The sequence below is a fragment of the Heliangelus exortis genome, chromosome 5 (assembly GCF_036169615.1).
Source record: "Heliangelus exortis chromosome 5, bHelExo1.hap1, whole genome shotgun sequence".
Taxonomy (NCBI): Eukaryota; Metazoa; Chordata; class Aves; order Apodiformes; family Trochilidae; genus Heliangelus; species Heliangelus exortis.
In genome coordinates, this window is record NC_092426.1 from 16,518,329 (window position 1) to 16,538,616 (window position 20,288).

A 20,288-nucleotide genomic window follows, 5' to 3' on the forward strand; every position below is an offset into this window, starting at 1 on the left:
TTTATTTAAGTCAGTGTATATTCTCTATTAGTTTTAATTTTTTTCCAGTTTAAACTCCCATTAGAAACTTCTGTTTCTCATAGGTCTGTGTTGAGTACTAGTACAGAAAACTTCTTTAACATTTTTGGTGGGGTACCAGAACTATGAGAGTCCCATAATGGTGTGTTGCTATGTACTGAAAAGTTCCTGTTTCTTCATACCAAGCTCATGAAATTGCACTGTGCTTGGGGGAACTGGAGCAGGGGAGGTGATGTGAGGCGGAATGGTTGTCCAGTACATCTTAGTTACTCTTCCTGCATTTAAGTTTTCCATAATTTTCAGAAACCAGGTATCACCCAATGCCTTCTAGCTAGCCAGCTACCTCACCCCACAAGCAGACTTGCTATTTCTAGCAAAGTGCATGTATGCTTTAGTCTGTGCTAAAAGTTTACTAAACAGGACATTTCCAGAAATCTTTGTTTCAGTTTGAAAACTTTAGTGGCAATTGACAAAGACTGCAGGATCAGACTTCTGTAGCACTTTTATACTACATGTTTCAGATCTATTATTGTTCATCTACAACAGAATCTTCTCGAAGCAGTTGTATGCATATGGAAGTTTCATAAATGTTAAAGCAGATTTCCTATTTGTTCCAATGCATTTCAAACTAATTCCTTTTGCATAGATGTCTCACTTCATAGATAGTAGCTGTTGAGATAATAAGTCTGATGAACTGTTATGTAAATATTTTAATACTGTTCTTTTGCTGGTAGCTTTTACTGAAATGGTGTGATCTGTGCTACCAAAATGTGTTAGAATAGCTGTGAGTAAATAAGATTAATCTTCATGAGCAAGTTAACTCCTTTCAAAAGTTGGAAGTTTGGTTTTTATAGTTTTAGATGTAAAAGAGCCAGTAGTTATCATATTGAAGATTTTGAACAATGCCTTTCCTGACTCATTTTTAATGTAATCTTCTAATATGTACAGTAAAACACCATGCTATAATCAGTTTAATGTTCTCTGGATCTTTTGAAACCTCATGTAAGCAAAAAATGCTTTATCATATATTTCTTCTTTGGCTTTTGTTACAGTGTTAAATCTTTAGGATTCCTGCAGTACCCATTGTATTTCTTAGGCACTGTTATTTTCTGCTAGTGCTTCTATTGCACTTTTATCTAAAGTATAGTTAAAGTATACTGTAGAAGCAACTTTATAAAAAAGCAGTTTACAGTATCTGAATATTGTGCTATTAGGCCTTCAGTAGCACTGGGAATGAAAAATAAATTAGCTGATACACTGAGGAAGAGGTGATAATTGTCATAGGCTTGTAATAGCTGTGGTGGTCTAAGGACAAAGCAAGGTTTGTAGGAAGGGGTATTTATTACATTGAGGATACAGCTGGGGAGCACACAGACAAGCTTTTAGTTGCACAACCAGGGCTTCATTCCTGACCAATTAGTGATTCAACAGTAATTGTTGATTTTTATGGCTTTAAAAACACTCTTCCTTTTTCTTATCTTTCAGTTGATGATCAAAACCAAGCAAAACTTCAGAAGGCACCTAGTATACATGACACACACATGCACTGACTTGGGGGCTTTCAGCAACCTTGTCCAGTGTAAGGTGTCCCTGCCCATGAAGAAGGGTTAGAACTGTAAGGTCCCTTCAAACCCAAAGTATTCTATAATTACTAGAATTATGTGTACAGTTACTCTACCAGTAACTTGCCATTGGCATGTCATGTTTATATTTAGCTGACCTGTTTAGGTGATAGCACATAAAGGTCAGAGACTGGTAATACTACTGTTCCCCAGGAGTTTGAAGATGACAATTCACAAGGTTTGAGGAGTAAGATACACTGTTCTTAACAGTTACGAAACAGTAATTGAGTTGTCTTAGGATGGTAATCTTACAGTTGCTCAAATTTGACTTCTGAGTGTGATCTTGACATTTCTAAAAACTAAAATATGCTTGGTTCAGAGGAGTACAATGCATGTAGCAACAACAGTAGCATCCATCCTGTATTTTGAATCTTCAAACCAGCAGATAGTTATCATCACAAACTCAACCAAATACTTCTTGGTCTCACTGACTTCTCCTGGCTGGGGAAAAAAAAGGATAAATTATACAAGTCTGCACTATTACACAAGACTTGTAAGCTATTTAAATTCATACTGTGTCTCATGTAGCAGATTATACTCCACCTCTGCACAGCCTGGGCTTTTTGTCAATGGGCTGTTTCCTATTTTGATAAAAGTAAATAATTTGTGAGATTTTTCTTCAATGCAAACTTGGTCTTTTTTTCAATGGTTTTCAGTGAAATATCAGTCATGACTGTTGTTTTCCAAGGTGTGTATAAGTTTGTAGAACTGGTGCAGCACATATTTGACAAAGATATATGGTATTTATTGAAATTCTTCAGCTAGTATTTTAATTCCATCCACATGTTAGAAATGCACTTATAGGAAATAACCTGCATAAAGTGCAGATCTCAGTTACACAGGTGCTGCTCTGGCCTGTGTGTGGGTGCTGAGCTGTTGGGCTGCACTGAGGCTCCCCTTTCTTTCTTATAAAATGTGCAAGAGTGTATTGGCTACATGAGACTGCAGAGAAAGTGTGGGGTGAGGTCTGTGAATGGAGAAAACCAGAGTGCCTGTGGATGGATTTGAAACCCCAGAGTGAGCGTGGATGAGAGGTTTCAAGGTGGGGGAAAGAGGTGAATGTTAAGACAAGAACTAATCTCAGAGAATGGTTTGTGTTGGAAGGGACCTTTAATATCATTTAGTTCCCCCTCTCCTGCCTTGGGAAGGGACACCTCCCACTAGACCAAGTTGGCCTTGAACACTTCCAGGGAGGCGGCATCACCAACTTCCCTGGACAACCAGTTCCAGTGTCTCACTGCCCTCACAGAAAAGAATTTCTTCCTAATATCTAATCTAAATTTACCCTCCTCCAGTTAAAAACCATTATTCCTTGTCCTAACACCCTATGCCCTTGTAAAAAGTTCCTTCCAAGTTTCTCGCTTCTTGAAGGCTCTTTCAGGTGTTGGAATGCTGCTATAAGGTATCTATGGAGCCTTGTCTTCTGTAGGCTGAACAAACCCAACTCTCTCAGCCTGTTTTCACAGCAGAGGTGTTTCGGCCCCTCTGATCATCTCTGGACTAGTTCCAACTGCTCCACGTCCTTCCTGTGTTGGGGGCTCCAGAACTGGGCACAGTACTCCAGGTGGGGTCTCCCAAGAGCTGAGTAGAGAGGGAGAATCACCTCCCTTGACCTGCTGGTCATGCTTTTGAAGCAGCCCAGGACACATTTGGTTTTCTGGGCTGCAAGCAGACCTTGCCTGCTCATGTTGAGCTTCTCATCAACAAAGAGCCCCAAATCTTTTTCCTCAGGGGTGTTCTCAATCCATTCTCTGTATTTGTGCATGGGATTGGCCTGACCCAGGTGCAGGACCTTGCACTTGATCTTACTGAACTTCATGCAGTTTTCACATGCCCTCTCCTCAAGCCTGTCAGGGTCCCCCTGGATGGCCTCCATTCCCTCTGCATGTTGGCCATGCCACACAGCTTGGGATCATCAGCGAACTGGAGGAGGGTGCACTCAGTTCCACTGACCATGTCGCCAAAAGATATGTGTTACATTTTGTCTAAGCAGCAAAGTATCTCAGACAGGCTGATTGTGAATGTTCGTCTTCGGGCTGTGGAAGAGTGAGTTTTCCTTTTTTTTTTTTAACTCCCCCCCGATGCTGATTCGGCGAGTCGTTTCGAAGGAGCGGTTCCTGCTGGTAGCCGTAGGAAGCCGCTTGTACCCGCCCCGCTTCCAGCGGCATCTCGGACCGCGCTCTCTCCCTCCTTTCCCTCTCTCCCCAGGCTGTCGGGGCCGTCCCTGCTCCGTGCATGGGGCAGCCCGGCCGCTCCGGCCCCTCCGCCCGCACCACCCCCGCCCCGCGCTACCCGCCCCGCGCTGCGCCTCCGCTGCCCGCCAGGGGGCGCTCCTCCTGCCCCTCGGCCGCTTGCGCGGCGCGGGCCGCAGCCCTCAAGTTCCGCCGCTCCGGTCGCCGCCGCTGCGGCTGCTGCCGCCCAGGGGGCCGGTGCCGCGCCGGCCTTTCCCCGCCTCCTTCTTCCCACCCGCTCCTGCCGCCCCGGCCCCTGCCCCCGCCGGGGTCCCCCGGCCCGGCCCGGCCATGGCCACCAAGAAGGCGGGCTCACGGCTGGAGACGGAGATCGAGCGGTGCCGCTCGGAGTGCCACTGGGAGCGGATCCCCGAGCTCGTCAAGCAGCTCTCGGCCAAGCTCATCGCTAACGGTGCGGGGCCGGGCGGCGCAGGGCGGGAGGCGGCAGGCCGCGGCGGAGGGCCCGCGGGGGGCGGCCGGCAGAGCTCCGGGCTCGGCAGGTGCAGCCAGGCGGGCCGGCGTGAGGGGCCTGCGGGCCTCCCCGCGGTGCCCAGGGAGGCGGAGGGGCATGGGGGGCCGCTGGAGGGGCGGGAGCAGTTCAGGGCGGCCCGGCCGGCTTTGCTCCGCGCAGCGGGAGCCCCATGGAGGGCGGTGAGGAGGCGGGGGCCGCCGGGGGCCCGGCTCCAGCGTGCGAGAGGCTCGGCAGTCGCCCCCGGGGGCTGAGGTGCGATGCTCAGCGCCCCTTGAGCCCCCTCAGAAGTGCCGGGGAGGCCGCGTTTCGTCCTGGCGGCAGCGGGGCCCTGTGGATTCACGTCCTGAACTGCTGAGCAGTCTGATGGTTTATCGTGAGTCTTGCAGTCCCGCAGGCACACATGCTGACAGTGTGCATAAAGCCCTCAGTGTCCTTCTGCGCACAGCCGGAGTACCTGTGCACAGCGTGTTGTAAGAGCGACTGTGTTCTTTTCCTCTGAAACATACCTCCGCAATATAGTGCAGCTTTGTTTGTTTTCTTATCAAGACTGTGAACAGTTTGCTGGGTCTTATTTCTTATACACAAACTTTTAAGCGTTTAGCTGAGGGAAGTGAAAAGCAGTGCTTCATTCTGAGGTATGAACGTGCTTAAATAATCAAGGGATATGCGGGTAAGTTCTTCCTTTTGGCATGGGTTCCAGGACTGGCTTCATCCTGTGTATGAGAAAAGAAATGGGGATAGTGTCTACCTCACTGGGCTCAGTCATCTGCTTGGTATGGACCTCGAGGTATTTTTAGAGAGAAATCAAGTCTGTAGAAACAGAACTTGGGATGAATTTTGAGGTGGTAATTTAACACGGTGAGAGAATGAGGCATACGGTTGATGTCACTGGAAGTGTGTTGTGAAGGCAGTGGTAGTTCTGCACATTAAGGCAGAAAACAAAACTGCATGATTCAGATCTGTAGAAATACAAATAAATGAGGAAAACCCTGGTTCAAACTAAACGGAAGAGAGAATGTATACAGATGGACAGCAGATAATCTTACATGTGTTGGCCTTAAAACAACTAGATTATGATCCTAAAACATACTGCTATGGCACAGACTAAAAATAAACATAAATGAAAAGGTGGAAGGTATTACATTTAGTTTAAGGACATGCTTCATTGAGTTATAGACTGTGGTCTTGTTAGAGATTGGTTCAATCTAAGGCCAATGTTTGTGTGGTTGAGATGAATGATCTTCATAGTTTTAAGGTCTACTAAGGTGTTTCAGACAGGTAGGGAGAGATAGGCAGACAATATTATGGACTGTTTGACTAAAATTTCTCTAAACAGGATACTTTTCATCCAACTGAAGCATATCAGAGAAGATCATGCAGTCTGCACGACTTTATGTTTCAGTGATTTTCTTATTGTGGTATCTTCTAGATTCTGTACCAGTCAAAATACAAATTACTGGAATATTTCTCCATGTTTAAAACATAGGAAAGTATCGTATGTTGATTTTATCTCTTTCTGACAGCATTGGAGTGATTTAATCAAGGGCTACAACTTCCAAGGTCTATCTGAGAACATCGGCAGTCATTAAGCTAATTGATCATAAGGGACTCTCCTTTTTTAATGGAGTAAGACAGGAAGAGATTAATTTATTTAGTGAAATAAATGCACCTGCTGTTGACATTTTTAAACCTGCAAGTTTTTGTTACAGATCCTGGTGTACCTAATAGGTTGCAGGCCAAGGTTATCAGCTAGTGAGACTACAAAAGAGAGGCAGTTCCTCTCTGTTCCACCTGTAAGGCAGGTACGAGCTGAAAGGTGCTGCTGTGCATATCCCTGTTGATAGTTACTCTGGACCAACAAATTTAAGAAAAAGTACTCCAAATTTCCCTGCTTCATTCTGTAGAAATATCCAGTCTTAGAAATTAGTGAGGGAATGGCTAACAAAAGATCTCTTTTCTGGCTGGATGTGGAACAATACACCACAGGAATGATTTAAAAGCATGAGAGAAAGAAAAAGAGAGGATCTTCATTCTGACTAAATATTAGTGTGTAGGGAATTGACTGATTCTTGAATGCTGGAGCATTTTAACTGAGGATATCAGCATTGATAGGAATAGAGTTTTATTGCTCTTTTAAACACAGATGGGAAGAGATCCTTTGGGGAGATCCTCTTGTAATCTCCTCAGTTCTGCCCTGTTGCAAAAGAATAGACTGTTATTTTACCAGGACTTAATTACACATCCTGTTTGGCAATGGGGATTAGACAGAAATTTTAATAGGTCTTGCATTGATTATAGTATTTCTTATAGTATATAGGATACTTACTACAGCATATATATTATAGTATATAATATATTTTTGTAATATATATATGTACATATATATGTATATATATAAAAATCAAGTTGCAGTCATTTTAAGCTTGCAGCCCAAATTGCATGAAGGAAGAAATAGCAATGACAGCCCCTAAGATGAAGGTCTGTGTGGATGTGTAAGGCAATAGTGTATACTTCTGGAGAAGCACAGCACTTGAGCAGTGTAGTATTTTGGGTGGACGTGATTACTGTTGTATTTGTTTTGTTCTGATTGAATCACAGAATGGTTTGGGTTGGTAAGGACCTTTAAGATCATCTAGTTCCCCCTCTCCTGCCTTGGGAAGGGACACCTTCCATTAGAACAGGTTGCTTAAAGCCCCATGCAATCAGGCTTTGAACAACACAGCTTCTCTGGGCGTCCTGTTCCAGTGTCTCACAGCCCTCACAGGAAGGAATTTCTTCCTAATATCTAATCTAAATTTACATTCCTCCAGTTTAAAGCCATTACCTCTTGTCATGACACTATATGACCTTATAAATACTCCCTCCCCATCTCTTCAACCAGTAGTCACTTCAGGTACTGGAATGCTGCTTTAAGGTGTTCCTAGAGCCTTCCTTCTGTAGGCTGAACAAGCCCAACTCTCTCAGCCTGTTTTCACAGCAGAGGTGTTTCAGCCTCTCTGATAATCTTTGTGGCCTTCCTCTGGACTAGTTCCATGTCCTTCCTGTGTTGGGGGCTCCAGAACTGGGCACAGTACTCCAGGTGGGGTCTCACAAGAGCTGAGTAGAGAGGGAGAATCACCTCCCTTGACCTGCTGGTCATGCTTTTGAAGCAGCCCAGGACACATTTGGCTTTCTGGGCTTCAACCTTGCCTGCTCATGTTGAGCTTCTCATCAACAAAGAGCCCCAAATCTTTTTCCTCAGGGCTGTTCTCAATCCATTCTCTGTATTTGTGCATGGGATTGGCCTGACCCAGGTGCAGGACCTTGCACTTGATCTTACTGAGCTTCATGCAGTTTTCACATGCCTTCTCCTCAAGTCAAGGTCCCCCTGGATGGCCTCCATTCCCTCTGCATGTTGGCCACGCCACACCACACCACACAGTTTGGTGTCACCAGAAAGCATGTTGCTGATGAATCCTGTCTACTCCCTCAAAGTTATGAATCAGTATAAAACCTGACAGTGGATCAAATTGAAATAATGGTTTATGTGGTATTTTTGATGCAGAAAAATGTCATTTGTTAGAATCAATTTCTGAATCAACATCTGATGGATTGTATTTGTAAGGCTTTGTGAGCTTACTGAGCTTTAAGATAGAGAAGAGAAATGCTAGTGGATCTCTCACTGTCTGTTTTTCTACAAGTAATAATCACTATTACTTATAGATGATAAACGTGTACTCTTTGTCAAGCCCTTGACTTGCTTTGTTTTTGACAAAGGTAGCTAGATGGAAGAAGAGTATTTAACCTAACTCAGAGTTGTTAGGCACTTACCCAGTTCGTATTACATTTCTCTTTCAGAAACCAGGACTCAGCAGGAAGATTCATGCCATGTAACACAGATCTCTTCTTGAGCTCATGCTTCTTCAGCATTCCTATAAAAGATTGGGTCAAAAATATCATGTGCTGCAAATGCCCACCCAGCTGCTCAGTCTCCCCTTCCTTAGTGGGGCAGGAGCAGAAGATTGGATGAGAAGACTTGTAGCTTGATATAAAGACAGTAAGATCTCTTACTGATTACTATAATGGGCAGACTGTGGGAAAGTTAATTTACCCTGTTGCCAGTTGTAAGGGTTTCAGATTGTAAGAAACAGACAGATGTGAAACTCCTTCAGTTTGAAACACTTTTCCTCCCCCCCTTTCCCACGACTAATTTCACTCCTGTGCCCCTCCCTGTATAGCCTGGGGTGGGCAGAGGGGTTACAATTGGTGCGAGGTGGTTTCTTTCTATTGCTCCTTCCTTCTCACATTTTTCTTCTGCTCTGACATGGGCTCCCAGCTGGCTGCCGTCCTTCAGGGAAAAAAATCTGCTCTGACACAGGCCCTTCATGTGCTGCAGTTCCCCCAGGGCATATCCACCTGCTCCAGCTGGGGTCCCTCCTAGGCTGCAGTGGCAGGTATCTTCTCAGGCAATGTGGAGCACTTCCTCCCCCTCCTTCTCTGACCTTGATGGTCCCTCGGCTATGTCTCACTCCTTTTGTTCCCTCCTCTCTGGCATTTCCCCCCTTTCTTAAATATGATTTCCTAGAGGTGCTGCCAGCTTTGCTGGGGGGCTCAGTGGTGTCTTGCTATAGGTCTGTTGGAGCCAGCTGGGCCTTGGCCTAGGCAGCCCCTGGCCTCTTCCCACAGGGCCCACCTTTGCAGCCCTGTGCTGCCAGCATCTTGCCTTTTACACCCTCTACAGCAGGCTTTACCAAAACTGTAGCAGCTGGCATAGAAATCCTCATGTTACTCTGAGGTTCATGAAGATGCAGTCCTTGGCTAGTCTGTAGGCTCTTTCATTGGTATCACTTCTCAAACAGAACTGAGGCAAACCCCAGATTGTTAGAAATAAGAACTTAAAGCAGTTTTCACTAATCACACTTTCTGAGTTTTTGAACTGATTTAACTAACTGGAAAACGTTCCTTCTAAGAAAATGATGTGAAATTTTGATACCATTCATTGAGTTTTCTCTAACATTGCAACCCTGGTGGTGAAGCATGGTCATGGGAGTTAGCAAAAGCTTCAAGTACAAAATTACTTATTCACAGATTATTGGAAGAGGTAAAATAGTAAATGCTAACTATCTAAAATTAATGAGAATGTATTTAAAAATGCTCCCAGAACAGGGAAGCATTGGTTATAGGGTGCTTTAGTATGTTAAGCCAGTCTGAATGGGCTGGTTTATTTACTTAAGGCTTTAATTTGTAGGAGACCCATGTACAGTGTTGTCTTGGAAAACTTAGTTGGCATCAAAAACACAGCTGTGAATGAAATACAGCATGCCATAAGAGGGAGGTTTTATCTAAGATCACAGTTTAGTGGAGCTGTTTCTAAATTAACTACTTATGACCACTTAGATGTTAATGTTCACATACATTTGACATCCTCATTTTCTTTTCTATTAAAAACTTACTTTGACAGATGTCTTGAAACTAAAGGATCCATGAACTTCCTTGTGTATTTCCTGCCACTCACTGTTGCTGCAGTCAGAACGTGACCTTGCTCAAGTTCAGTGAGATGTATGGCTCTGTCTTGAAAAGCACTGAGGAGGCAAATTTTCAGAGTTCAAATGAAGAAGAATGATGTAGTCTGTAGAAACATCAGCCCGTATGAAATATTGCATTAGTGTGGGGAGAGGATACATGCTCTGGAAGTTTGTGGATCTGTATGCTACAAAGAGCATTGTGATATTGTCATGAAAATAGAACATTACCTGCAGATATTCGGTTGACTGATGGAACAGCAGAGACCTTTTAACACAGTCCTTTCATACCAGTTTACCATTACTATGTCATTTGCATTGTTTTGTTCTGCGTGTGATCTTTTCTCTGACTGCCTTTCATCTCAACACCTTGTTTCTGTAGTTTCTTAAGTCTTTCCTCACACTTACCCTTGCAGACTAAGGAGCAGAGTAGCAAAACCAAAGGATCAGGAAGTATTTTACTCATCTATTTTTTTATTTGCTACTTTCTGTGCTGCTTCTGTATCTGGGTATAAGCAGGACAAAAATAGAAACATCTCAGTTTTCATTTGTTTTGCTCCCTTGTGAAATAATAAGACTCTCAGATCTGTGGTTAAAGCTTATCCTCAGAGTAAACCAGGGATTTCTAAACCTCTTAGAACTCATGCCCTACTTAGGTGTTTATCAATTTAAAAAAAAAATTTATACATAAAACTTGTAATAAAATTTGTGTGTGCAAAGCTTTCCAAAGAGATCTACATCTATACCAGATGAGATTGCAGACCATGCTGTGACATGCCTTTTTGCATTTCCACAAAAGCAGAAAGGAAGCTCTCTTCATTTGCTATCTTCTTTATTTTCCTTCTGTTGTGTATGCTATTATATCTCCAGAATGAGGATACTAAGGACACCTTTTCTGAATGAAGGCTAAATTTGGTGACACTTCTAAGATGTTTTGCCTTATATTTTACTGATGGCTTTTTTAAATTCAGATAGCCAGGGATGTTACAAGGGTGTAAGTGATGATGTTGATCTGCTGCTTGTATGCCACTGACTTGTCATCTGGAAATTAAAATGCTCATGTAATCAGCATGATTTCAGAAGTACCCAAGCTGGTCTAACACCTTGCTGCTATTGCGTGGAGGAGCACTCCTTGCCTTTACTCAGGTTGCTCTTTTTCTGTGCAGTTTCATCCAGTTACATGTTCTTGACCTCTCCCTTGTCTTGGTGGAAACAGTGATGGGACTTACTGTGCTGGGCCAGCAGAAAACTCTGCTTTTCTCTCTGGGGTTAGTTTCTGCTGGCTTACTGATTTGCCTCCCACAAGGGCCTAAAGAGTGCAACAGTCAATGGGAAATGAACAGTGGCAGCAGCCAGTGGAAGGCAAAGGCAAGGGGAACTTTCCTCTTCCAGTGTAAGGAAGTGTGTATGTGGTCTGGGTGGAGTGAACTAGGTACTTTTGAGTATTTGGATCTTATTGCTGTTTACATTTGTAAGGATACTTCCATATATTATGAATGTAATTATTTTAGAAATTAGACATCTCACATATTAATGTTGGGTTGGTTGGACTCTGTTGGTTTGCATAAACTTTACAAGAGATGGTAGCTTTGTTCATCAATATGTATATGGTGGCATATGCCTGTTTTATAGCTGCTCTAGGTTCCTTTAACCTCACTTCTAGGGTTAAATTTTATTGTTACCTTTTCTGTAGGGTATTAAGTTCATTAGCATAAACTCAGGATCATTGATACCACTTTAGTTTGAATTTGATTTGCATGATAGTAAAGAAGGGAGCAGAACGTCCTTAACCATGCCAAATCTGGGCCATTCTCCTTCCCTGCAAATCTGTCTTGTAAATAATCAGATTTTAGAATTTGATGGTTAAATTCTCTACAGTCTTCTTTGCACTGAACATGATTTAATCATTAATCTGATAAGGAGTGATTGAAGACCAGCTTGGTAAAAAGAAAGGATGTTGAGATAAATTCAAGGGAGTGAGTATGTCTGGCTAATAGTGCTACCTTTGTTAGTTGCAAGACTTTTAATCGTTGGAGAGAACTTTTAGTCATTACAGTTCTGCTTCAGACTTCGGAGTAAGAGCGCTGAATCTGATGTTTTCTCTACTGTCAGCAAATGTGTGTCACAATGTATGGTGGCAATTATTAGTAAGCTGCTCTGATCACCCCTGTTATCACTTGCCCTCTTGCTTCAGGAGATGTTGCATGACTTTCTGCAAGTTCCCACCTGAATTAGGATCTTTGTGTGACTGGTACGATGCTGCGCAAAATGCGTGACCAGAAATCCTTTACTGTAAACTCATCTTCAAGAGAAGGGAATGCGTGAAAGGTGGTGTTTTTTTCAATGTAGTTGTAAAGTAATTTTAAATCTTTTTACAGATTTTGCTACGGCTTTATAGAGTGCATACTGTTTTTTGCCAGTAGGATATTGTTTCATTGAATTGTGAGAATAGACCAGCCTCTGGAAACAGAGCCATAAATCATAGAATCATAGAATCATAGAATTAGCTGGGTTGGAAGGGACCTCAGAGATCATCAAGTCCAACCCTTCGACCCAAATCTTAAGGCCAGAATCAAATACTTGGTCAAATCATTCATTATGTCTTTATAATCACTGTCTGTGAAATTATCATGTAAAAAAATCTGTAAAATCTGTAATATTGTTGTAGGAAGAAAACTGCTTTCCTTAGGCAACCTGTTAGTAAGTTTGTCACCCATATTAGTATTCTGTAGAGATAGCATATTAACAATTATTAATAAACAACTCAAGTGTTGATGCAGCAGTTTTACAGCTGATGTTTCTGATATGCAGTATGTAAAGGGCCATAAAGCTAAGGAAGGACTAAAAAAAGTATGCTTGTATTATCTGGAAAAGAGAAGAGGATCAGGATCTGACTTCAACAGACACATAGGGTTTGTTCTTTGATAGTGAAGTAGGTCCTGAATGTTTAGGCTGCAGTGAAAGAAAGTTACCATAAAACTTTTGCAAAGCCAACCAGGATATGAAAACATCAACAGCTTCCAGGCCCTCCCCTACTTTTTGTGCAGCTATTTATGGGAACAAATTATTGCTTATCTTTAAAGTATGCCTTATTTCAAATTCACATTTGCCTGGGTGTAGCCACACCTGTATTTTTCTTTTTGCAATTTGATTACAGTCTCTGCCTTAATGTGGAGAAAGTTCTGTGAGTTAATCAAGGCTCTAATGGGACTGCTACAGAGATGGATTTATCCAGAGGCAGAAGTAGGGGACGTACGCCTTTTAAAATAGTTGATTGAATTAAAAAAAAAAACAAAACAACACAAAACTGCAAAGTTGCTAAAATACGTTTTCTGTCTTAAAACTGGTGGTTGTATACATGACACAGTCATCTCTGAGTGACAGTTGTAGGCTACTGCCCTTCAAGAATTTACTTGAGGTTTTCCAGGTGGTGCTCGTCAGGGTGGAAAAGGATGAGAAGAGGCTGGTTTTTGTGACTGGCCTTTGGAAATGGCAGAGAACTGTAACTTCTTTTCTGTGGAACAGAGGCTTATTTGTGTGCTTTCTTCTGAACACTAGGTCATCCCATAGATGAAAAATGTTTTTCTTCTGACCTGACCACTGGATTTTGATACAGGGAAATGTTCAGGGAGTGAAGATGCAACCCAGAGTCTCGAGCTGGTGAGGTTTAAGAGTGAGGAAGTTTTATGATGTATTAAGAAGCTGAGCAGAGTAAGGATTTCTTCAATCTAGTAATTCTTCTTTTTGGTCAACCATTTTCTTTAACTTCTTGTGTGAACAGAAGTTGGATTCCGTTGTCATTGTCTGTCAGTTTTGCACTATGCTGCAATGCAGGTGTTTGGTAGAGCATGGACAAAGCCACTGTCCTCAAAACATGGTTTTGTTTTGCCATCCATCTAAATAATCCCTAGTCTAGTTTTTCTTTTCTCAAAGTTTGTCCTTTGAGAAACAAATCATGGTAAGAAGCAAGATTGAAAAGAATTCCGAGCTATCATAGCATGTACTTCTCCTGTTCTTCAAGTCACTCTTTAATCTGCTTTGTAACCTAAAGGGAGCTTGAATGTAAAGAAGACAAATTTTGAAAATTCTCCCTCAATGTGGTTACTAGAACTGTTCTTCAGTTAAACACCCAAAGATGTTGGTTATCCTGTTTCCTACACTGTGGTGCTTCCCAGTCTTGGCTATGACCTGTGTTCTTATTTCTTGGTTTTACTTCCATGTGACTTAATGTGCTAAGTTTAATTCAAATGTAAATTTATCAGTAATCTAAAAAGTGCATTGTGACTGTCCTGGCTCAGTTACTTACTGTTCTGTTGGTCTTAACATTTTACAAAATTTCAGCAATTGAATATGAAAAAAAAAATTTAAAAAAATGTAAACAATTGCTGCAGTTTTCTGTTGTTTTTAACATGCCCTCAATAATAAATTTCTGTAGTAGTGGTATGCTTTGAAAGTAAATTTACATATATATAAATAGTTTGAGAAGCCTATAATACTTTTTGTCAAAGCGAGTTTTGGCTGTCAAGCAGGAAAATTGCCTAGATACTACATAGCTGCACAATAAGAGTGTACCATTCCCTCTGCATACTTAGAAGGCAGAGATGTGAACGACTGTGTATAATTAAAGGTCCTGGTAAGTAGAATAAAGTTTCTTTGAGCAGATAACTCTAATGCTTTTGTACATGTGTATCATCTGCATCAGTTGGCAGCCTTTCTACCAGCAGTGCCTGTTGGTCTGCATGTGTTCTCTAGCTGCTCTTCTACTGTCCCCAGAGACCTGACTGGACAAGTTTCTGGCAGCCTGTTCTCATTGAACTTGCTTGGAGCAGAGGTGTTGGATTAGATGATGTCCAGAGGTCCCTTCCAACCTCAGCCATCCTGTGATGCTTTGAATTCTTGCAATGTAGTAGTCACTGGTGGAATCATAAGTGACATCTCTATCCATATTTTATTGTTCTTTTATGTGTAACTTGCATAAATCTGAGATTAGTTTCAGCATTTATTTCAATTTAAGTAACTTCTGATCAGAGTTACTTGAATAAGTACTTGGAGACTTCTGGTAATATTCCTCTTCAGGTACTGCCAGTGCTCTTAATGACCATTACATGCATCATGAATAAAGCAAATGTCTTTCTTTTAAGTGCATGTTCAACTAGTTCCCAGGTAGAAAACATGTTTCATGTGGTTTCTGTGAGATGAATATGAAGTCAGCTCTGGATCTAGCATTTCAAAATGACCTTTTAAATGGATTTTCTGTGGGATAAGATTTTTCTCTTCATCAGCTTTTTTTACAGGAACTTTACTCTGAAATTCTTGTGTGGCTGCTACATGGAGCAAGTGACCCCTTTGGGATCTTTGTTGCTGCATCTCACTCCTGGAAAACAATTGCTCAGTTTGTTGTTTAGATTTAGGCATAGCGATAATCCCACATTTTTAGGAAGGAAAAAGCCTCTGAAAATAGTGCAACGTGCAGCCCTCCAGGTACTCTGAGCCTTCAGCGTTACCTTTTGAGAGAGTACGATTTTTAGGGATGGAGTAGGAGGAGCTTCCTTTCTTATTCCAAAGCTAATTTACCTCTGGAAAGGTTTGAAGAACCCGAACAGAGATTACAAGGCAAGTTTCAATTTGCTGTAATCCTGTTCCCACTGGGACACTGGAAATGTCATACTTGTTGTCTTTAGCCCTTGACCCTCCCCTGCTTTTTAATTTTTTTTTTAATTTTTATTTTTGGTCCTGAGTTAAGACTTGAGTTTCTCTCTCTTTCTCTCTCTCAGGAATCCAGTATGGGGCAGGTGAAGCAGCAGCATCTTCTCTTCTTTCAGCTCCATGCTTCATCTAGTTGATCTTGCTTCTTCTGGTATCTTCATTTAGAAGTAGTGATAAAACATGATCTTTCAACTTCATTGCATTCAGACAGTTGTGCTTTTTAAGAGTCTGAAAGATGTTACCTGAAATACTGAAGATTTTGGTGGAATTTGGGTGAAGTAATAAAACGTACTTCTAGATTTATTACCTGCTTAATTACAAGGAAAAAATAAAGTTTATTTGGCTGGTCACTTCAGAATCTCTACCTGGTTTGCTCTATATTTCCAGTTCCTCAAATTCAGATCCTCAGGGCTAGAGTGTGAGGTTAAGCCTCTTTGCTTAAATCTTTGTAATAGGAGATTTTGTCATAATTCTGCACATTTTTCTTCCAGTGGTGTAATTCAGAAGAAAGTGAAACAAAGTACTAAAATTACTTCATTTAATCTATGCTTTTAATCTTTGGCATATAAGAAAGAAAACACCGTTTTCCCACATATTCTTTCTCACTTTGATGTTGAGCTGTTGAGGCTCTATAGCATGTAAGGATCTTTGTTAGCACAGGATCGTGAGTATCCCTGTGAAGATAACACAGTGGTTTGCCATGGATGTTTCATTGCAGGGTACATCTTGTGCAGGGAGCCCTGACACCAGAGCAGGGCTGCAGATAGCTGTTGCCATGGAGGGGATAGCAACTGTGTTATCTGTGGGAGGTGTCTCTGCCTTGTACCTTTCAAGTCTTTCTTTGCGATGTGAAAAATACAACTGAAGTAATTAATTATCAGGCCCGTTTGAAAAATACTTCATTTTCTGCATTTATATTAGGAACATTTGAGAAACCACATAGGCTGTAGCTGTGGATTAGATAGCTTTGCTTTTTATTCAAGGCTGTTGTACTGCCACAGGAAAAGTGATACTGTAATGAAGCAGCTATTTGGTACTCCACAAAAGAACAGGCAGCAGGTTCATTGTTTCTGCTGAGAACACTTAGTCATTTGCTAGTCTGTGTATTTTGGTGTATTCTGGAATTGAATGAACTTTTAAAATCATCTCTTGGAGAGGGGGTTCTGCAGGCAAGAGAGAGCTCCTAATCTGTATTCTGTTAGGACTTTTTTTTTTTGATGTGCCAAGTGTTGCCATTCTTCCCTGTTGTTCAACTTCTCCCTAAACTTATTTTAAGAAAGAAATTTAGTGCTCGATACTCCTCTTGCGTGGCCCCTCGGTTCAATAAATGCCTGGAAGTTGTGGCTAGCAGTCATCAGAAAACTGATTATTTTGTATTTTAGCATGTGGTTCAGTGGATAATTCAGGATGGACCATGGTTTTAAGCTAATAGCAAGAAGCATTCTTCATCACTGACTAAGGAGAAATTCCAATTAGTCCTGGTTTAATTCACTGTTTTTCTGCAAATAGCTGCTTCAGATCTGATGGTATGGTAACACTTTTGCTTCAACAAGCAGATATTAAAAATCAACTAGCAAAGCAGCTGTTATATTTTTAGACACCATTTTACAAAAGCATGTAAATATATATTTTTCCCCCAACCTGTATTTAATGCCAGTCTTTGTTCTCATTTTGAAGATGGTTGGGGTACATCCATATTGCAAAGTCATGTCTGCAAAAGGTTCTTCTCAAGATGTTTTGTATGAGTGTTTCTAAGCTTTCTTTAAGCTGAAAGAAAACAGCTTGTATATATGGAAGTGTTTGTGGTTTTTCCTTTTTTTTTTTTTTAGTGCTAACAGAAATGGTTATTTCACCTGAAGTATCCTTCAGTTTGTCTTGCAGTTCCAGAGAGCTCAAACTTGTCTTTGATTATAGGCAGAGTACATCCTGTTAGGCAGGTGGATTATTTCAGTGATACTGTGATGTTGGGACAAACAGATAGGTAAGTTAGGCTGTCCTCCAAATAGGAAATGGTTCTGCAGTGCAGTTGTTGAGTAAGTCATCAAATGTCCTGTAACAATAATTGTTGGTGATTAGCTCATCAACAGGGGAGTGGGTGAAAAAGGTGGAGTCTTTCCTTTGATCACAATTTTTATATTGTAGCATAACTATCTCGAGTTTGTGAAAGTGGGCAACTGGTTTTCATGGTATTGAAACAGTTTACTAACAGCCTTTTTTTCTCCCAAAGCATCTGTTTAGACTGTTTAGACTGGCTGAAAGAACACTAGACTTCAAGGTATCTAAAAACTTTATACAATTTAATTCTATCTTTATAAAGTGTTTTAGAACAGTATAGATCATTTGCACAGAGCTGGAAGAAAAAGTAAAGCAATTTCTTCTAAAATATTATGTTATTTCACAATGTCTTAAGGGATAGCTGAAACTGATTAAAAGCTGTGCTAGACCTATGGTTTCATAAATGTTTTCTTTCAGAAAAGTCCATGTAATTGGAATTTTGTTATAAGCACGATTGAGGCTTGATCCTACTGGCACAGAATGGTTGACATGCCTGGAGCCAGCTCTGTATTAATAAAGCACCCTGTCAGTCATCATTTGATTTTTAAAAATTGTTGTTAATTCTGGCCCTGGCCAACTGACTTAGCAGATGAGTGATTTGCTAAATAAAAGTTACTGCAAAGCAGGATTTTTTTATGGTTTGCATTCTGTGACCTGTTGTCTTCCAGTGTTGGTCGGCAGCAGCTGAGTGAAAATCAGCGCTCCTGTGGTGAAAATCAGCCTGGCATTAACTGTTCATTTTATAGTGCTGTGTCTCATGGTGCATAGCAGTGGTACAGGGAAAGAGTGAGTTGAGCTGCATATGGGTCACCTAGAAGAACAGCTTTTGTTTTGATGCTTGATTGGATCTTTGTGTAAGTTGAGGCTGTTTTTTCCTTCTCTGCTATGAAGGAAAGCATGTGTAACATAGGCTGCTGCATTCTGACTGTGCCTGGATATTGTATGGATCATTACCTTACCTAACTTGCATCAGTGATGGCAACAAAATACTTTTGCTTCTCATAGTAAGGTGTCTAGGTAGTTATACACTATGTACCAGTATGAACTGAAAGCTTTTCTTTTGCTTGTGTCTGGTCTTTAGAGGCAATAACATATTTTTTCAAGTCATTGTTAGAGAGAAGAAACTTACCTTAGGATGAAGAGGGGAGGATGAGAGAGGGAAGAAAGAAAAAGGTTAAATTAAATTTGCCAGAGGAATCTTCTTATTTCTCTCCCTTACCTTCCCCAGTGTGAGAAATTCTGCTGTGTACAAGGGAGGAATAATCCTAGAGTGTTTTTGCAGAGTCCTAGATCTGTGTCTATGTCTGTGTTGTTCCATTCACCCCTCAAATGGGTGAGAATTGGAGCTTCTAGAGCTGGTCTTCCTCTTTCTGTGGTGCAGCTGTGGAGCACCTGGAGTGTGTAGGGGAGCATGGCTGCACTCAGCCCTCGCATGTGTCAGTGCTCTCCCTTGGTTGCAGGCAAAATGGTTATTTTACCCTTCAGTAATAGGAATTATTTCAACACTTGAAGTATCTTCATGCCTCAGGGAAAGTATTTTCACACCTAACAGTGCAAGGTTTGTTGTCTTTAGTGTCTAACCTGTTCTTCAAGGTATTTGCTAATATTTTTTAACCATCCAAACTAGCTGCTTCACATGCTTATGTGACAATTTTTCAGTTTATATAAACAAAACATCTCTGGCAGCTGGTGCACAGTTTCTCTCCATATAGATAGATCTACTGTATTTAACTTAATTAAAGAAATACTTGTTACAGGAGAATGGACCACAAGAATTTTTGAGACCTACTAAAAGGAATGCATGTGAGAGGGAAGGGGAAGATCTGTGATACTTTTTTGTTGTATTTAAAGTTCTAGTGTTTGAAGTATTGAAGAATGTCAATGATAGACCTCTCTTTTCTAGTTGTAAACATCCTTGATGATATTTCAGTTCCTAAACCAAAGCATTTGTTTTAGCAAGGAATCCAAATTATGTTCTGTTTGGCATTCCTGTTTCCTCGACCTTCTTTGGGAATTAGGTTTAGTCACTGAAGTGTTAAAATGAATTAAAAAAACAAAAAAAAAAGAATTTTGCTTGTTAAATAAAACAATTTTGGTTTGATGAGTACCAGTCAGGGCAGAGGTATCTACTTGCACATCCCTTAAAACTTAGAATAGTTTGACATATTTTTACCTGATTTTAATTAAACACTTAGCTTTAGAAGTAAATTAGAAAAACTAATCTTATTTGTTCTTCTCCCAAGTAGGACATTAGTATGCTGTCCTGAAGTATTATTTTCAAGGCTCACTCTCTTTTTTAATCACCTTATTAAAGAAGCTTATAAACAAAAATTGCGTAGTCAGAACACTCTCTGGAGTCTTCTGAATATTATTAGTAAAATGCCTGTGCTGAAATGACCCCTCAGTGACCCGTTCTTTGCAAAGCAAATAACTGCATCCTGTGAACATGTTCTGCAGCACAGCTTTGTAAGTTTGGAGCAGGGACTCTGATCTGTGTTTCTCCCAGTACATGTTAAATTCCTTTCACCGAAGACCAACCTGCCTTGCATTGAAGTACAGAACAAATGTTGTCTCTGCATGCTCTTCAACTCTGATTTCCAGAGAGACAGAACAGTTGCAGAAAGTGCAGTCCTGCAGAGTGCTATGCTAAAGCTGTCTTTGAGCAGTGTAGTGGTGGTCATAA

At 41.2% G+C, this 20,288-nt stretch overlaps 1 protein-coding gene across 6 annotated transcripts in view; it reads left to right on the top strand.

Annotated features, from left to right (window-relative positions):
- The first annotated feature begins 3,958 nt into the window (after window positions 1–3,958).
- TTC7B (tetratricopeptide repeat domain 7B) overlaps window positions 3,959–20,288 on the top strand; it is a 116,382-nt gene continuing 100,052 nt past the window's right edge. For 2 of the 6 annotated variants that reach the window (XM_071745776.1, XM_071745778.1), the window contains exon 1: window positions 3,987–4,283. In XM_071745776.1, coding sequence (XP_071601877.1) covers window positions 4,163–4,283 — 121 coding nt within the window. In that variant the 5' untranslated portion in view covers window positions 3,987–4,162. Of the gene's footprint in view, window positions 4,284–8,180; window positions 8,380–20,288 lie in introns of all 6 variants that reach the window. The other 4 variants (XM_071745779.1, XM_071745781.1, XM_071745780.1 and 1 more) reach the window with 4 other exon arrangements.